This window comes from Bufo bufo, chromosome 2, assembly GCF_905171765.1.
Source record: "Bufo bufo chromosome 2, aBufBuf1.1, whole genome shotgun sequence".
Lineage (NCBI taxonomy): Eukaryota > Metazoa > Chordata > Amphibia > Anura > Bufonidae > Bufo > Bufo bufo.
This window is the reverse complement of record NC_053390.1, coordinates 143,765,669-143,785,752: the sequence shown is the minus strand read 5'-3', so window position 1 is coordinate 143,785,752 and position 20,084 is coordinate 143,765,669. Positions and strand designations below refer to the sequence as shown.

The window sequence follows — 20,084 nt, the reverse complement described above, 5'->3', positions numbered from 1 at the left end:
CATTATTCTGCTCTCAATACCTTATAATGTGAAAGTCAATACAGAGTGTTCAAAATTTTCGATAATTTATTGAAAAAGGAAAAACTAAAATATTGCATTGACACAAGTACTCAGACCTTTTTCTCAGTACTTGAAGCACCTTTGGCAGCAGTTACCTCATTCATTCTTGAGTATGATGCCACAAGGTTTACACACCTGGATTTGGAGATTTTCTGCCATTCTTCTCTGTCAGGTTGGATGGGGGCCGTCAGTGGACAGCCATTTTCAGGTCTCTCTAGAGATGTTCGATTAGTTTCAAGTCAAGGCTCTGGCTAGACCACTCAAGGACCTTCACAGAGTTGTCCCTAAGCCACTCCTGTGTTGTCTTAGCTGTGTGCTTAGGGTCATTGCCTTGTTGGAAGGTGAACCTTTGGCCCAGTCTGAGGTCCAAAGTACTGTGAATCAGGTTTTTAAAAAGAATATATCTCTGTACGTTGTTCCATTCAGCTTTCCCTCAACCCTGAACAGTCTACTTGTCCCAGCTACTGAAAAACACCCCCACACCATGAAGGCTGACATGCTTTAACCTTAGTTTCATCAGACCAGAGAATTTTGTTTCTCACAGTCAAAGTCTGTTAGTAGCTTTTTTTTTGCTAATTCCAGATGGGCTTTCATGTGTATTTTAGTGAGGAACGGCCTATTTCGGGCCACTGTGCCAAAAAGCCCAGATTGGTGGGGTGCTGCAGTGATGGTCAACCTTCTGGAAGTTTCTCCCATCTGCACACAGGATCTTTGGAGCTCAGCCAGAGTGACCATTGGGTTCTTGGTCACCTCTGCTACAAAGGCTACTGCGTAGCCGAAATGTCGTACTCTGTTTGTGTGTGCACTCAAGGCTTCCAATAAAAGACGCACTGGATATGCTGCTGTGATCTCTACCTTTCATTGCTGTTTCTGGACTGCTGTGGATCTGCGGTCCCATCGTGGCTGTTGCATTCCGGTTTGGTCAAGGGGTCCGGTTGTGCTGCTCTACTACCTTGTTTGTGCTCTGCTACCAAGGTCCTTGTCCCCCAATTACTTAGTTTGGTGGCGTGCCCACCTCTAGGGAAAGTTCTGCTTGTTCCAAACTTCTTCCATTTAAGAATTATGGAGGCCACCATTCTCTTGATAAATTTCAGTGCAGCAGAAATACCCGTCTCCAGATCTGTGCCTCCACACATTCCTGTCTCCGATCTCTACAGGCAGTTCTATTCGCCTCATATTTTTGTTTTTGGTCCGATTTGCATTGTCAGTTGTGGACCTTATATAAACAGGGCTGTGTCTTTCTAAATCATGTCCAGTTAAGGCTACTTTCACATCTCCGGTGTGAATTCCAACAGAGAACGGCTTGCCGGAATTCACCAGATCCAGCACTGCCGGATGCAGACAGAACCTCAGCCTGCCCTACTAACCCGTTCGATACCAGCGCCGTACATGTACCGCTCTGGACCGATGTGTAAATATGGCGCCCACTCGCACGTGCAGCGGGCGCCATGGCCGGCAGATCTCTGTTTCAAACAGCAGAGACCTGCGACTAATTACCGTGACTGGCAATAATGCTAATTGCGGTAATTAAATGCTTTAGATGCCGTGACCAAGTGAGGTCATGGAATCTAAATGCGCATCCTACTAATGCCCTGTGTGGCCAATTGGGGCATCGGTAAGGTACTTGCGCTGAACACTTTCAGCCTCGCTGATGATGCTGAAAGTGTTCATGCTGCAATTCTAATTTTGGCCACCAGATGGCAGGCCAGGATAAGAAATGAGCAAAATTGAGTTTCAATGGCATTTTAAAAATCCCAGATAGACCAAAATGAAAAAAATTTAAAAACATAATTTAAAGGCACATATATGAGCTACAAAATCATCACAAAAAAAAGTAGAAAAAAAAAAAAATATATATATATATATATAAAAACTAAAAAAAAATAAAAGTTTAAATCACCCCCCTTTCCGTATATTTAAAAAATAAATGCCTAAATAACAATAAATATAAACATCATGGGTATCACCACGACTGAAAACGCCCATGCTATTAAAATAGAAAAAAATGGTGTAACGGAAAAAATGGTCAAAATGTCGGATTTGCCATTTTTTCATTGCTTCTCTTGCTTAAAAAAATATAATAAAATGTGATCAAAAAGTCACACACACTCCAAAATGGCATCAATAAAAACTACAGATTGTTCCATAAAAAATGAGCCCCTAAACAGCTCAGTAGACATAAGTATAAAAAAGTAATGGGGGGGTCAGAATATGGTGATGTAAAAAAATATATATATCAAAGTTTAAATTTATTTTTACACTATTTAGACATAAAGAACCTATACATATGGGCCATTGTTGTAATCGTACTGATCCAAAGAATGAAGAGCATTGGTCATTTTTGCTGTAAACGAAACTCCGTGGGAACAAAACCCGTAAAACGGTGGAGGAATTGCGTTGTTTTTTTCCAATCCCACCCCATTTTGATTTTTTTTAACGCTTCCCACTACATTTTATGCCATAATTAATGGTGGCATCAGAAAGTATAACCCGTCCCACAAAAAAAAGCCCTCATACAGCTATGTGACCAGAAATATAAAAAAGTTATGGCTCAAGAAAAATGGGGAAGAAAAATGAAAACGAAAAAACGAAAAAACCTCCGGTATCCTAAGGGTTAAGTATAACGCTGCTGCGTTTTGTGTCCGGACGATTCTCTGCTTATCTGCCGAAACAGCCATTCAGGAGTTTCACACTGGAGGTGTGAAAGTAGCCTAACTGATTTTACTACAGCTAGACTCCTATCAAGGTGTAGAAACAAAGATGATCAAGAGAAATGGGAAACCCCCAGAGCTAAATTTGAAGTGTCATAGCAAATGGTCTGAATGTCCACGCAAAATTTTAGTTTTTCCTTTTTAATATATTTGCAAAAATTTCTAACATTTCCAAAATTCTGTTTTCACCTTGTCATTATTCAGTGCAGATAGATGGGGAAAACGTGTCCTCAACATAACAAAATGCAAAAGAGTAAAAAGGTCTTAAGACTCCGAATGCATTGAATGACTGCCGTAGAAACTGTGGGCAATTAGGAATTATTTATTATTTGATTTTATTTATTTCATATTCAGAACTTACCCAGTCCGGACACTCATGCACCACAATTTCCACATTGTCCCTTGACCGAGCTGTGGTTTTATAGACCTTGAACACTGAGTGGCTTTCTTCTATGTGCAAGTCCCCATAAAAATATGGATGTTTAAGATATAAAGAGAGCACACTAAAATCCGTTCCATCCTCATATAATCCATTGTAGTCTTTCCCGATTGACACAATCTGAATTGACCTTAAACAAATACACTAGTTACTCATTCAGTCTAAATATTAAACACTTTATAAGGTTGATTAAACAATCACAATGTACTTTGGAAAACTTGGTAAATAAAAGGCAACTTTTTTAAAACTAAATGTCATAGGCATGTTCACAGACTACTGCCCCAGAACCCGCAACCGCCAAGTACCATAGTTTATTTATTTTTCTTTCTTTTATTTTTTATTAAGGAACAAAGAGCTTAAAAGCAAATACATAAATAATCAATACCATCATTACATTCTTGTCCCTCTTTCTTTTACAATACCTCCCGAATCAACCCCCCATACCCTCCGAATCCGTGCGATGCGTCCCAAAAAAAAGGGAAACCTACCAATTCCAACCTCTCCATACCATTTTTACCCAGCATTTCTTTGGTAGTATAAAACATTCTCATATCTCTTCACCTTCTTCACCAAGGATAGCCATTCATTAAACTTTGGAATATTATGTGAGATCCAAACTCGAGTAATGAGCAGTTTAGCTTAAAACATAATTCTTACCAAAAGAATCTTTTATATTTGTTACAATTAACCCTAGAAAGGTCGCTCATTATCCAACATTGAGATGTGAACGGGATCGTTACCTTCATCTTATGGGTAATGAAATTATAAATCAAACCCCAGTAGGTTTTTAACTCTGGACACAACCAAATCATATGCAAAAAGTCCCCCAGTTGTGAATCACAATGTGGACAGTTAGAAGACTGTCACAGACCCCAATTTTTAAGCTAAATCGGCATAATATAAATTCTATGAAAAATATTAAACTGAACCAATATATGATAAAAATTTTGTGAAACTGTTCTTAGTGAGCCAAGTATATTACCTCAATCTTCCCGCGTAACCATTGGACAATCAATTCCCCAAGCGCTTTGACCCGGAGAGACCACCTTATTAAATAGTGCTTTAAGTAATAGTTTATATAATTGAGAAATCTTAGCCTTGTGACCAGAAGTCCCTATTACAGTGTTTAAGGGTGAAGAAGTGTCAATTTCCAAAAGTGAAGATTTTTTTAAACTAGAAAGAGCTGAGTATATCCGAAAGTACCTAAACCAAGTAAAGTTGCTCCTTTGTGTTAAGGAGGAAATGGAGAGAACCTCCCCATTCCTTACCACCTGTGAAACATAAATAATATTGCTTGTTTGCCAAAACTTATCCCCAGCTAGTTTATCCAAACCCTTTAAAAAAAAGTTATGCCAAAGAGGGGTACATACAAGGGAACCCTTTATCCCCAGCCACCTTCTAATGGTGGTCCAGGATCTAGAAAATAACTTCCCCGTGACTCTATATTCTTGTTCAACGTTTATTAAACACCCGGAATTCAGCAAGGTGAATATATTCTCAAATGGGGATCGATCTACCAGCGTCCTACAAAGGGCACTTTTCTCCCAGTCACAGTATAGCCACAACTGCTTAGCAATAAAATATCCCTTGAAGCAGGGCTGGTGCAAGGATTTTTGCCACTCTAGGCAAAAGCTAATTTTGCCGCCCCTTGACTCCGCCCATTGAACACACCCTTTTACCCGCCCCTTTTTCAGCCACCTATTGCATGCAACATTTAACTATGGTCGTGTACCCTGTGCCAGTCTATGGTCATGTACCCTGTGCCAGTCTGACTATGGTCGCGTACCCTGTGCCAGTCTGACTATGGTCATGTATATATAATATCCAGCCATTGTCGGCCACCTAGTACCATCCCAGTGATGCCAATCACTTTACGCTGTTCAGCAGGTTGGCACACCAAACACAAGCAGTGCCACCTATTCACTGCCAGGCGCCATTCATCCACTGTCTGAAATCCTGTGCCACCAGGGCAACATAAAACAGTATGCTGCCTTGTGCCCTCTGGCACTGTCCTGCACCCTGTACCATTCATAGCCCTTTAAGTCTGTGCCACCTATTATGCTCCATGTGCCACTGCTGGGCACCCTGTGCCAGTCAGAATCTATGGCCCCTAGTCAAGCAGCAGGTGTGCCCTGACCCCTGTACACAAGTGTGTGCCACCCTGCTGCCAGTCACTGTCCTGCAGCCTCTGACACCCTAGTGCAGGTTGTCAGAGTGCGGTTGCCAGGGGTGCTCATCAGGTTCTGCTCCTCGCTGTGCTCCAGGTCCACATTGCCTTGGCTCTTGCCAAGATCATGTGTCTTCGGCGCGTGATCCTGCGAGACCCACCTCTGGAGGTCACTGGTCTCGCGGGATTGCGCGCCCGAAATCAGGGCCGGTGCAAGGATTTTTGTCAACACAAGCGAATCTACATTTTGGCGCCCCCCCATCATTTCACATTTCTGCCCCTTTTGATTCATGTCCATTTATTGCCCCCCCCCCATCATTTCACATTTCTGCCCCTCATGATTCATGTCCATTTCTTGCCCCCCCATGTGCTAATATCATAGTGCCATCCTCTCCTCCTACTGTCCCCTAATGTGCCAGTATCAAGTGCCTCTCTCCTCCCCCCTCCATGTGCCAATAGCCCCCCTCCCCGTGGCAGTAAAGTAACAGTCCGGTATTTAAAAATAAAAAAAACACTTTCAGAAAAGTTTCTCCTGGGATTGGAACTCACAACCTTTCACATCAGAGGCAAGGCATTTACCCACACAGCTATGACAGCTGTATAGCCAGTTGCTTAAAAAATAATAATATGAGACTTCTACTGTAGATAACTTTGATAGTGTACATCCATACACATGACAGCTGCCCCAGTACACTGTGTATGGATGTAGCAGAGCTGGGTGTGTTGGGGTAGCTGTCATGTGTATGTCATGTGTTTTTTTTAAGCAACTGGCTATACAGCTTACATAGCTGTGTGGGTAAATGCCTTGCCTCTGATCTGAAAGGTTGTGAGTTCGAATCCCAGGAGAAGCTTTTCTGAAAGATTGGCATTGCAGGAGCGCACGGCGTCATAGCAACCAATGACGCCGTGGGCTCCTGCAATGCCAGTCCAGTCCGGTATCTCACGGACCGTGTTTAACGGACGTCTGCATGAGGCTTAAATCATTAATCATCCTTTCAATAAGCTTGAAAAACCTATCCTCAATCCTAGATGTCAAACTAACATTTATATTCAATCTAGCAATGGTGGATCTATATAAAAGCCTAACCATGCTAATGAACCTTGTACCAAAACCCATCCTTTCCAAAACGTTCCATAGGAATTTCCACTCCACCCTATCAAACGCCATTTGGCACCAGGAGAGATATAGTTGTGGACTCTCATTGCATTCTTTGGTGGCCATTTGGCATTCCTTGGATATAATGGAGGCCATTTTGGCACCAAAGATGACATAAATTGAAGCATGCATGTGGAACCTACACTCCCTGAATTGTATGGTAGCCGTCATGGCACATAACAGGTAGAATTTAGTGTTACAGAGATTGCCTTGACTTGCGGCAGACGGGCTCAAATAATTTTGTACAAAATAATTTGCCAAGCCTCTCTAATTTATAAGTATAGCACTAGCAATTATTATGCATTTTTTTTTACTTTATTTGGTTTGCAGAGAGCTGTTGCATTGCATGTTTTGTTTTACCTCACTAGTTTAATATATTTCTGAAAAATATTCTACAAAAGCTATTTTTATTGTCTCCTGACTTCCAGTAATTGTATCATCTGATAAACGAATACTAGTGTTGAGCGCGAATATTCGAATAGCGATTTTTTTAAGCGAATATCGTCGCTTCGCTAATTCACGAATATTTCGAATATAGCGCTATAAATTCGTTATTTCGAATATTTGTTTATTTTTTATTTTTTATTGTTTTATTTTTTTCTTTCCCATTTCCCAAAAGTAGTTCTTACCTGTTCTGAGGATTCCTGGCTTCCTGGCTGCTCCAGTCAGTGCCCGTTGCCACTTCTGCCGACTTCCGTGCTCATGGAGCGTCCCCATCACCATGGGAACGCCTCTATACTAGAATGTACTGTCGGATGTGAGAATTAAGTTGAAATCGCAATGTGATTAATATAACTTGAAGTAATCGCATTGCGATTTCAACTTAGAGCTGGGTTTCTAATGGGTCAGCTTGCTAGAATTAACGAAATTAACAAATATGGAATATAGCAGTGCTAAGTTGAAATCTCAATGCGATTACTTCAAGTTATATTAATCGCATTGAAATAGACCTGGTTTACTATGGTTGGCTTGGTAGAATTAACGAAGATGACGAATATGACGAATGTATTCATCATATTCCTCAAAACGAAGATAACAAAATATTCTCCATCTTCGTTTTAGCTCCATATTCGTCAACTTCGCTAATTCTAGCAATCAAATAGGAAAGTTGACTATGGAGACAGCTGTGTTTAATTCGCTATGCGATTATATTACTTTGCTTTTTTTTTTAATAAATAGAATAATTATAATAATTATCAAGTATTATAATTATTCAATTTTTTTTTTTTTTAAAAAGCAAAGTAATATTATCGTATATTATTATATTATAGTATATTAATTTAAAACTTAGCTGTCTCTAGTCAACTTTCCTATCTGATTGCTAGAATTAGCGCAGTTGACGAATATGGAGCTAAAACGAAGATGGAGAATATTTCGTTATCTTCGTTTTGAGGAATATGACGAATACATTCGTCATATTTGTCATCTTCGCTAATTCTAGATATCAAACCAATACGCAATACGCGATTATTTAAATCACATATTAATCGCGATAACTAGAATAATGACAAATATTCGATTTCGACGAATATGAGACTAATATTCTAGCGAATATTCGCGAATTCCGTCGAAATCGAATATGGCACCTCCAGCTCATCACTAACGAATACTAAGTATTTCCTTTTTTTTATCCTGATTAGGTATCACTCTAGTGAAAAGTTTCCCTGGACGCCCAGACTCACAGAATTGTTTTTGACCCTTAAAAAAGAGCCTCTGTTGAGCATTTTCTAGAAGAAAATCTGAATATTCCTGACTTGCACTTTGCATAAGATTTCTATTCTCTTCTGTCCTGCTCATAACAAACTTCTGTGACCCACGAAGCGCAGCTGCTTTCAAGGCCCTCTCTTTTAATCGATAACCCCTTCTCGAATTTGAGATGTTGCTAACAAATACCCCCCTCAAAAAGGCCTTAAATGTATCCCAAACCAGTTGAATGTTAGCTGTTTTATAATTAACAGCCCAAAAGTATACCATCTCCTGTATCATCCAATCGTGATTGTCTATTACTGACAACCAATAAGGATTTAATCTAAAGGGAGGAGCTGCCCCCTCCCCGACATCAGTCATACAAAGTTCAAGGGATACTGGAACATGATCAGAGAGTGACCTGGCTTCATATCGCATATGTCTAATGTATCTCAGATATTTTTCATTTATTAAAGCCAGGTCAATCCTGGAAATACAGTTCCCAGACCTTGAGAAGCAGGAATAGGCTCTCCTCCCTCGTCCCAGAACACCCCAAACATCTATAAAACCCGACTCCTGACAGAATCAAGCCAAGGGGGGTCCCTGATTAAATAAAGGAGCAGGGGCTTCTCTAACCATAGAAATCTGGTCCATTTTAGAATTCATAACATAGTTAAAATCCCCACTTATTAAGGTAAGACATGTTATTAACGAGTTTAGTACAGAAAAAGAAAAAGGGGGAAGAATATAAATAAATGCCAAAATAAAGGATCTTCCAAAAAGTTTCCCATAAAGGAAAACATATCTCCCTTGTTTATTAATATTGGAGGCCTCACAGACAAAATCAATCTTTTTATGAATAAACACCGCCACCCCTCTGGAGTGGCTGGTGAAAGTTGAATGAAATGCCTATGAGCACCATTCCTATCATGCCAGTCAGTGACTGACGCAAGAGTGTCAAAGAAGTGAGTTGCTCCATTGAAGATTATCCTAAGTTTGGCTGGATACGTAAAGGAATACTTAATGTCTTTGGCCTGTAGCCATTTTTTAACCGCCAGGAAACTACGCCTCTTTTTTGTGTCTCTTTGGAGAAATCTGGGAAAAAAGACAGTTTACCACCATCATACACAATGGGAGGGCACTCCCTGGCTCTACTCAGGATCATGTCTCTGTAGCCGAAGGCAAGTATTTTTGCCAAAAGAGCCCAAGGATACATTCCAGGAGTTGGTTTTCCCCCACTAAAAACATAGAGGAAAAATATTCCTTTCCAAAATTCTCAAAAATAAGCGATTATAGCATTCCAGCAGGGTCTTTTCCCTTCGCACTCTCCGGGAGCCCCAGAAATCTCACATTGGAGTGTCTCAACCTATCTTCTAGATCGACTAGTATTTTTGTAGATAGTTATAGTTTGTAGTAAAGGTGGAAATTTCCGATTTTAATACTTTCACTTCATTTTGTAGGGAACCAGTGGACTTTTCTATAACAGAAACTCTGTCTCGTATTTTAGTAACCTCGTCCCTTATTTATTTATTTTTTATAAATAATCTTTATTAGCTGTTTATAATTTACAAAAATTCAACGATTCTATTTAACTTTACAATTTTTCTTGACAGCATAAACAGTAATACCTTATCGTCATCCCTTCTGCTACTTAGTTCACTCCTGTGGGGGAATAGGAGGGGAAAAAAAAAAAAAAAGCACGGTGCTCCCAACTCTCCAGACCGTCCCCACACTGCCACCCCAATCCCCCATCCCAACTCCGAATCCACTAGCCCCACTTTACTAGACCAGCCATCTCTGCCACTTTTTTGCAAACATATCTTTCTTCCTAATTGACACCAAATGAAATTCTTCTCCAACAAGCGAGAATCTGGTCAAATTCTCCCATTCCTTAACTGTAGGTACCTTCCCGTCTCCCCAGTGTGTCACAATACATTTTCTAGCATAAAATAACAATTTAGATGCTACTTCTTGATCTTTGGACGTAACCATTTTATCCATCACGCCCATGAATATTCCATACTTCCACCAGATTTTTTGTTCAATTAGTTTTAGTTCTTTTAGATGGGTATTGTCCCATAGCAAAGCGTCTGAGTGTTTTAGATGGGTATTGTCCCATAGCAAAGGCCCCTTTGAGGCCATAAATCTTTTACCATATTCCAAGATTTATTCCATAAATCGAATAGGGGTATTTTGTTAACTTGTTGATTTGACAATATATCTGCTTCTATTAATTGAAAGATACTACACTTTTCTAGCCATTTATTGATCCCCGCCACCATGTTCTTATACCTACATGACTTACTCCACATTATCCCTTATTAATGACACATCCGACTGAACAGTCCCAAGCTGAGAAGCATTATTTTGTATCACCTTTCCATTGTTTTTGACGGTAACTAAAATTTCTTATAAAGGGGAGGACTGCCATGGGAATATCCACTTCACCCACCCCCTCTCCGCCCCCCTCCTGGAGATAATCATCTACTGTTTCTTCTGAACTAAATCCAGCAATATTTTTTTTCTAATTTACATCCGGCTTCCCTTTTTGTCCTGTTCTTGTGTGTACATTCGGGGATTTCAGAAATTGATCCATTTTTACAGGTTCTAGGGATTTCTGTCCAGTTTTATCCGTTGCCAAATCTGTTGACCGCCTGTGTTATTTAGGGCCCATTTTTATTTTTTATTCTTAATTATTCCCCCTTTCTTTTCGTCCTTTTTTTTTTTCCTTCCCTTTTTCCGCTTCCTCTCCCCTCCTTCCGCCCCTCTTATTATATATATATTTTTTTCTTTTAATCTTTTTCTTCCCCGTTTATTTTTTTTCTTTTCTTTCTTTTATCCCCTCTTTCCTCTTTTTTTTTTTTATTATTTTACTTTGCAGAAATTGTGAAGTTCTGTCCCCTGACGATCTTCTCTGTCTTCACTTTCTCCACTCCCTCCTACCCTATCTCTGCGTCAGTTTCCAGGTCAGTCTCCCGACAAAGACACAGGGGAAGGGGAGACAAAGCAGGGACAAACAAACAAAACGAGACAGTAAGACTGATCTCACCCTATCTGCAGAAATCCTGAGAGGGACCAGGAGGAGGCTTTCAACAACTTTAGACCTCTAGGATGCAAAGGTGAGGAGTGACACGCACGAGGAACAGGAGCGGCAATGCCAACTTGGGAAACCACACGTCGGCGGCAGCAACAGCAGCAGCAGCAGCAGCGCAGAAGCGCCACACAGTCACGGGCAGGAGGACGAGGCAGGCGATTCAGAAAGCCCCCACCCCGGTCGGGGCAAGGTACATCTCCAGCACAACGGGGATTCAAGGAGGACCACAGGGGATTACACAAACTTGACCAGCAGCGGTAAATACAGCAGGGTCCCACATTGACGGATCCAGGGAGGGGGCAACGAGGCAATTGTGGAAGCGCTCATTTCTACATTCATCTGATGAACGGTGCAGGGCAGGGGAAAGGCGTCTCCCTTGCCCGCTCCTCTGATAGGATACAGGCACTAGGCCTGCAGCCTATCAGAGGCCGGTGCAGGCGGAGCATGGCAGTGTCATGGAGGTAAGTATAAGTGTTTATTGTTTTAATTATTTTTAGTACAGTATGGCAAGAAGGGGGGTGGGGACCTATATACTGGCACATTATGGGGGGGAGCACTATAGAGAAGGGGGGGAAGGAGCACTATGGGGGCATCTAATGAGGGCCCTATATACTGGCACATTATGGGGGGGAGCACTATGGAGAAGGGCAGGGAAAAGAGCACTATGGGGGCATTATATAGGGGCATTTAATACTGGCACCCATTTTGGGGGGGGGGAGAGAAGCATTATGGGGGCATCTATGTGGGGCAGTCTATAGGGGCATTTTATACTGCCACATTATGAAGGGCACTATGGGGCCGGGGGAGGAGCACTATGGGGCATCTTCTGGGGGCACTATATAGGATGGGGAGGAGCACTATGGGGCATCTTCTGGGGGCACTATATAGGAGTATTTTATACTGGCACAAATTATAGGGGCACTATAGGCACCTTAGCTCAACTGGGGGCACTAAGTGTTTTTTTGTAGTGGCACACAGTATGGGTCATTGGATCACATGAGGGCACTCTGGGGACATTGACTCTACTGGGGGCACTAAGAGGAGGTTTTTTTTTTTACTGCCACACAACGGAGCATTTTTTGTACTGGCGCCCATTATAAGGGGGCTTTATTACAACTGGGGGACTTTGGGAGCATTATTACTTCTGGGACACAATTACTGTTGGGGGCACTGTAGGAGCACTATTACTACTAAGTGCACTCTGGCACAGAATTATCACTATTGTTGGGATTTTGGGGAGTGCTATTACTGTGGGGGCGCCCTGGCACAGTATCAGCCTAGCACAGTTATTTTTAGGGGACATTATGGTTACACTATTAGTGTCAGGGGCACTATTTGCTGGGTGCAGTTATTTTTTTAGAGCATTGTGTTCCAATAATTATTGAAGGGGGCGCTATCTGTGTGTAACTAGTATTTTTAGGGGGTTTATCTGTTTCTACAGTATAGTTTTGGGGGCACAGCGTCTCAGTATTGGGGGTGCATGATGGGATGTTGAGAAGGTGTGAGGAAAAGTAGGAAACTAAAATGTCTGTCTGTCAAACTCTGCAGAGATGAGAGATGGCTGAAAGAAATCATCATGGTGGTCTGGTCTGAATGGAGAAGATGAAGAAAGAGAACATCTACATCAAAGGAGACGTCACTGGATGTAAGAGGTATGGGCGCGATATATATGGGTGGGGATGTGTGTGGGTGTGGCTTGAGGGTAGGCGGGGACACAGGGGCCCCATAATCTCCTATTGCCCGGGGAAGTGCCCCTTCGGAGACCAGGATCTGGATCCGCCACTGGGGTCCCAGCGATAATAAAGTGAGAGGCAGAGGAGACAAGTGGAGACAGATGGCGCAGGGTCCGCTTCAGAAACTCGGCGTCCCGGCGTCTAGGCATGCAAGCTCGCAGGAGAGAGGCATAGTGTAGGCAGCACCACGTCGGGGGGACGGGGGACAGATCAGACCGAGGAGGAGGAGAGCGTGACGTCGCGTCCTCACGTCCACCTGACAAGTTTCATCTTTTTAAGGTAAGTATTGTCATAAAGATTCATTACTTTGGCATAACTCAATTCTGGGAAAGTATCATTTGCGTATGCTAGCTTTTTCCCTGTCTCCATCACCCTTGGTACTTTTACATAAAGTGAGGGGAAGAGGCAGCCAGAAAAGTGGCGCTTATTTTGGTGAGAGCTGGCGTAGATTTCATTTTCTGGCACACAGAACTCCTAAAGATTGGCCAGAATTATTAACTCTTACAAATTCTGGTTTTACAAATACACCAATATCAGAAGCACCAAAATAAATCTGGTATACCTACTGCAAGTTGTTTGGTGCATTTGCCTGACATTCTAATAATTTATTACAGGAACAGTTATGTTGGGTTGTCAGAGATAATTTAAAATCTTGTATCCCCCTCTATACAGATACATTTTATTGAATAGCTCACTGGCTATACTAAATTTTTAATTACAAATGTAACACTCCAGAGTGGCGTTACCACTCCTGCACCCTACTACTCTCTTTATTGGTCTAACCTCATGTCATCTTATGTATTTTTGTTCAGGTCCTATACACTGTGCATTCCTAATCTGTTTGCAACTGTTATGTGTATGTAATGTGCCTGGTTCACCAGCAGGTGGCAGAAATCACAGCAGAGCTATAGTTAGAGAGAATGGAACTTTCCATTCCATTCTAACCCCCCTCTGGAGAGAAGTGGGCTTGTCCTACTTCCTGCAGGAAGGGTGGGGACCAGTTAGTTCCAGATTATGTCTTCCCTAGACAGGGGAAGGGTGTACAGGGGCACGTCTCTGCTGGACGTGCCCACGCCAGCCAGAGCACCCTAAGCTCTGCTGGCCATAGAGGCCAAAGCTTAAAGCCTCAGGAGCCAGGAGGAAAGTTCCCTGGCATAATCTAGAGTCAGACTACAGAGAAGAAGTGCAGCATACAGAAGAAGCTGAGTTATACAGCCAGCCTGTCAGTACAGCAGAGTCAGAGAGAAACAGAGACATAGAAGAGTTGAGTTTGCCTGCCAGTTTAATGCTAAAGCCTGCTGGAACCAAGACAAAGCCTGAAACTGTTTGGAGAAACGTTTATTCAAAGCAAATCTGCCATTGAACTTCATTTTAAGGTCTGGACTCAAGTTATTGCTTCAAATCCCTCAATTATTCCCCTATTTGTTGCTTCGGAGCCAAAGCCTGGGGACCAGCTGTATCCAGGTAGGAGCACCGTGACACACATAAAGAGACATTTTAGGCCGCAACATACCACTTGGCATTTCCTACACCTGGGTCGTCACATAGAGGGCCCTGGGGGAAGGTGACCGTTGCACATGTAATTACAAAAAGTATTCAGATCCAGGTGCTGGTTTGAAAACTGTAGAATATACACTGCTCAAAAAAATAAAGGGAACACAAAAATAACACATCCTAGATCTGAATTAATTAAATATTCTTCTGAAATACTTTGTTCTTTACATAGTTAAATGTGCTGACAACAAAATCACACAAAAATAAAAAAATGGAAATAAAATTTTTCAACCCATGGAGGTCTGGATTTGGAGTCACACTCAAAATTAAAGTGGAAAAACACACTACAGGCTGATCCAACTTTGATGTAATGTCCTTAAAACAAGTCAAAATGAGGCTCAGTAGTGTGTGTGGCCTCCACGTGCCTGTATGACCTCCCTACAACACCTGTGCATGCTCCTGATGAGGTGGCGGACGGTCTCCTGAGGGATCACCTCCCAGACCTGGACTAAAGCATCTGCCAACTCCTGGACAGTCTGTGGTGCAACGTGAAGTTGGTGGATAGAGCGAGACATGATGTCCCAGATGTGCTCAATTGGATTCAGGTCTGGGGAACGGGCGGGCCAGTCCATAGCATCAATGCCTTCGTCTTGCAGGAACTGCTGACACACTCCAGCCACATGAGGTCTAGCATTGTCTTGCATTAGGAGGAACCCAGGGCCAACCGCACCAGCATATGGTCTCACAAGGGGTCTGAGGATCTCATCTCGGTACCTAATGGCAGTCAGGCTATCTCTGGCGAGCACATGGAGGGCTGTGCGGCCCTCCAAAGAAATGCCACCCCACACCATTATTGACCCAATGCCAAACCGGTCATGCTGGAGGATGTTGCAGGCAGCAGAACGTTCTCCACGGCGTCTCCAGACTCTGTCACGTCTGTTACATGTGCTCAGTGTGAACCTGCTTTCATCTGTGAAGAGCACAGGGCGCCAGTGGCGAATTAGCCAATCTTGGTGTTCTCTGGCAAATGCCAAACGTCCTGCACGGTGTTGGGCTGTAAGCACAACCCCCACCTGTGGACGTCGGGCCCTCATATCACCCTCATGGAGTCTGTTTCTGACCGTTTGAGCAGACACATGCACATTTGTGGCCTGCTGGAGGTCATTTTGCAGGGCTCTGGCAGTGCTCCTCCTGTTCCTCCTTGCACAAAGGCGGAGGTAGCGGTCCTGCTGCTGGGTTGTTGCCCTCCTACGGCCTCCTCCATGTCTCCTGATGTACTGGCCTGTCTCCTGGTAGCGCCTCCATGCTCTGGACACTACGCTGACAGACACAGCAAACCTTCTTGCCACAGCTTGCATTGATGTGCCATCCTGGATAAGCTGCACTACCTGAGCCACTTGTATGGGTTGTAGACTTCATCTCATGCTACCACTAGAGTGAAAGCACCGCCAGCATTCAAAAGTGACCAAAACATCAGCCAGGAAGCATAGGAACTGAGAAGTGGTCTGTGATCACCACCTGCAGAACCACTCCTTTATTGGGGGTGTCTTGCTAATTGCCTATAATTTCCACCTGTTGTCTATCCCATTTGCACAACAGCATGTGAAATTGATTGTCACTCAGTGTTGCTTCCTAAGTGGACAGTTTGCTTTCACAGAAGTGTGATTGACTTGGAGTTACATTGTGTTGTTTAAGTGTTCCCTTTATTTTTTTGAGCAGTGTATTTTGTGACATAATCCCTTTAAAATAAAAATAAAAAAAAACATGACATAATCACCTGTTTCTCCAATGCCAGTGACATGCCTAGATATAGCACATGACTGCTGAGGACAGTGATTGGCAAAGTGAGTATATAGTGTTTTTTATTTTAAAGGGATTCTGTCACCTCGTTTTAGCCTATATAGCTGCGGACATGTACGGCTAGATCGCTGTTAGCATGTCCGCAATATACCTGTCCTATAGGGCTGTGTGCTTTTATTGTGTTAAAAAAATGATTTTATAGATAGGTAAATGAGCCTGGTAAGGAGCCCAAGGGGCTGTACTAACCTTCCTGGTGCCCAACCACGCCCCCTGTGAAGGATCCCAGCACCGCCTGAGTCCTCTGAATCTCCTCCTTGCTCACAGTTAGATTGCCGTAATCTCGCGATGCGCAAACTCGCGCATGCGCAGTGACGGCATAGTGTTCCTTCCCTGAGCTGGCATCAGCCTGAGGGAAGGAACTGCGCATGCGCGAGTTCGCGCATCGCGAGATTACGGCTATCTAACTTCGTGAGCAAGGAGGAGATTCGGAGGACGCAGGCGGTGCTGGGCTCCTTAACAAGGGGCGTGGCTGGGCTCCAAGAAGGTTAGTACAGCTCCTTGGGCTCCTTACCAGGCTCCTTTACATATCTATAAAATCATTTTTTAAACACAATAAAAGCACACAGTGCTATGGGACAGGTATATTGCGGATATGCTAGCGGCGATCTAGCCATGTATGTCCGCAGCTCTATAGGCTAAAATGAGGTGACAGAATCCCTTTAAGCAATTGTAGGGGTTGTCCAAGATATTTAATTATCTTGAACAAAACCCTTTAAGTCTACTTTCACACTTGCGTTTAACTTTTCCGGTATTGAGATTCGTCAAGGAATCTCAACACCGAAGAAAAACACTTCCATTTTGTACCCATCATTGTCAATGGGGTCAAAACGTAACTGAACAGAATGGAATGCTCCAAAATGCATCCGTCCCGTTTGGTTGCGTTCCCATACTGGACAGAAAAACGCTGCAAGCTGCGGCTTTCTGTCCGGCATGGGATGTGGAGAAAAACGGATCCGGCATGACGCACAATAGAAAACGGATCTGGCACCCATTGACTTTCAGTTCATGCCGGATCCGTCATTGCTATTTTAAAGATAATACAACCGGATCCGTTCATAACGGATGCAGATGGTTGTATTATCAGAAGCAGATCAGGCAAAAACATAGGTGTAAAAGTAGCCTAAACGAATGGAATCCGAGAAAAAAATGTATCTGTTGAGACAGCTGAACTGTGCCGAAATGTCTCCTGTAAGACTAAACAAGGTCTGTTTCATTTATTGTTAGACCTGTATTGAAAAAAAGACCTTTCAGCAACCCTGACATGCCTATTTTAGTAAATAATGGTATTACTAGTTGGATCTGACGCTGTCTTAATACATTTCTAGTAGGAATATCAGAGGATTTCTTAGAAAATATGCTCTAGAACTGGCATGTTAAAGGGATGCAATTATTTACTAAAACAGGATAGATTGTCAATTTCAGATCCGACTCTTGGCATCGCTCTGATCAGTTGTTTGAAGTGGCTGCGGCGCTAGTGAGAAAGCTTTGTCCTTTTCAATGCTTACCTGCACGTTGTCTATATTGTAGTGGTGGTGCAGTGTCACTACAACTGCTCGTCCCATTCAAGAGAATGCTGTGATTACACTGCACCAACACTACAATGTAGACAGCGTGGACGTAAACATCGAAGATACCGCAGTTCTTGCACTAGCGCTGCAGCCCCTTTAAACGGCTGATCAGCGGGAGTGCCGAGAGTCCACTAATCTGAAATTGATGCCCTAGCTTGAGAATTAGTCATCAATATCACAAAATCAGAATATCCCTTTTAAGATCTTTTTTTTAAATGCGTACTATTCATTTCCATTGATATTTATGGCAGTGTCGGATCTGTCACATAGCGGACCATAGTGGCACCTGATGGACCCTATTAACCACAATGCATCAATCAGATTGCCATCATGAGGTTATGTCATACTGCTCTACTTTGCCCAGAAATTTTGTCCGAATCTGCAACGGAAGTCATAAAAGATGTGAACCACACCCGTACTTATTTTACGTGCAGACATATTAAACAATTATGCGACAATCCTTTCACTATAATGTGTGTCTTTGTTGCAAAATAGGACGCTGCTATTCCTTATAATGGGATCTTCTTCCTGGGATCATCATGTACGTACAGTAATCACTGTGATCTCGATCTTTCCATAAACCACTCAATCAGAAGATAGAAGTGATTGCTTTTTTTTTTTTTCAAGTACATTTGCCAGTTATGACATTTGGCTACAACCGGTCACGTTGGCTATAATCACAATGAGTAATCGCACACTAAAAAGTTTTAATAGCCGTCTACCTGACTAAATGTAGCACAATTACAGTATATACAAACTATCTAAAGGGTATAGCCATAAAAGATAACCGAAGCGCAGAATTACAAAACTCCGACTGAGATTCATCACATTAAACCCTTTGCAAATTGAGAGGTCCCTCTAAGAGACAACAGCCCCTCCCCAGACCATATTATTACAATACATAGCACAGAGCCAGCATTTCTCCCAGCACAATCCCCTTTGTATTGGAGCGAATGCCAAACAGCAGAAGTAACCCCCAAATGCAGATGTGTCAGTGATCACCTACATTGCTGTAGATCAGCTGCAGCTTGTCACATCACTCAGTGGGAACAACCAGCAGGCTGTCATGTATGGAGAGGCGGGCAGAGGTCAGGAGTGGGTTAATGTTCAGCTTGCTGTGTGCACCAGCCCAGGATGCAGCCATGCAGTGCCTATGAGCTCAGCACTGACTCATTTCCAGGATGCACTGGAGTCCAGGGCATGAATGCCTGTAAACAATACACTACAAGCAGCATGTAGAGCTGTAGGCGGGAGCAACGCCAAGCCCCACACAGTCAGCTGATATTCTGTTCACTCAAGGAAAAAGCAGCCAAACATTCCCTTTTTAGATGCAGATCCCGGTTTTTGCAGCCATAGAGATTGCCCCCTGATCAGTAGGAATATTTCCATGGTGCCACTGTGGTATATATACGCTGCTTGCTTATATGTTACAAGCCTTTGACACAGTTGCAGAACTTCTTTTTCAGTGCATTTAGAAAGACCTACATAACCCTACCTCCCTAGTGTCATTTTTTTGGAGGGACAGTAGCTCCTTTTTTTTTTTTACAGCAAAGTAAAACGTTTTCCCTGCACTTAAAGGGGTTCTGCAGTTTGTTTAAACTGATGATCTATCCTCTGGATATCCTCTGGAAAGGGCTTACCTGTGCATCGCCGGACTTGTGAGTCAAGATGGCAGCCCGCATGTGTTCGCTGGCGAACACTGCGAATTGGCCATCACTGGTGGTGACGTCACCGGGCCAGCGGTAAACAGTGAGAAGGCCGCGGCGCTGCTATAGCGCCGCTGCCTTCTCAAACAGCTGATCGGCGGGGGTCCCAGGTGTCGGACCCCCGCCGATCAGATGCTGATGATCTATACAGAGGATAGATCATCAGTTTAACCACCTCCGGACCGCCTAACGCAGGATTGCGTTCCGGAGGTGGCAGCGCTGCGCAGAGTCACGCATATACGCGTCATCTCGCGAGACGCGAGATTTCGCTCAAAGCCGGCCCGCGCATGCGCATCGCGGGCCAGCAAAATTAAAAGAAGTATTTCGTCACCAGCCTGCCAGCAACGATCATTGGCTGGCAGGCTGGCGATTTTTAAAAAATCCAATCACTGGCCATATAACAGATCATA

At 43.1% G+C, this 20,084-nt stretch overlaps 1 protein-coding gene across 1 annotated transcript in view; it reads right to left on the bottom strand.

Annotated features, from left to right (window-relative positions):
* Nucleotides 1-19,154, bottom strand: part of RHOBTB3 (Rho related BTB domain containing 3) — a 110,147-nt gene extending 90,993 nt beyond the window's left edge. Inside the window, exons 1-2 of the mRNA XM_040421554.1 lie at nucleotides 18,975-19,154; nucleotides 3,133-3,340 (exon numbers count right to left, since the gene is read on the bottom strand). Of these exons, the coding sequence (XP_040277488.1) occupies nucleotides 3,133-3,340; nucleotides 18,975-18,976 (210 nt within the window). The 5' untranslated portion in view covers nucleotides 18,977-19,154. The remainder of the gene's footprint in view (nucleotides 1-3,132; nucleotides 3,341-18,974) is intronic.
* Between the last annotated feature and the right edge of the window lie 930 nt (nucleotides 19,155-20,084).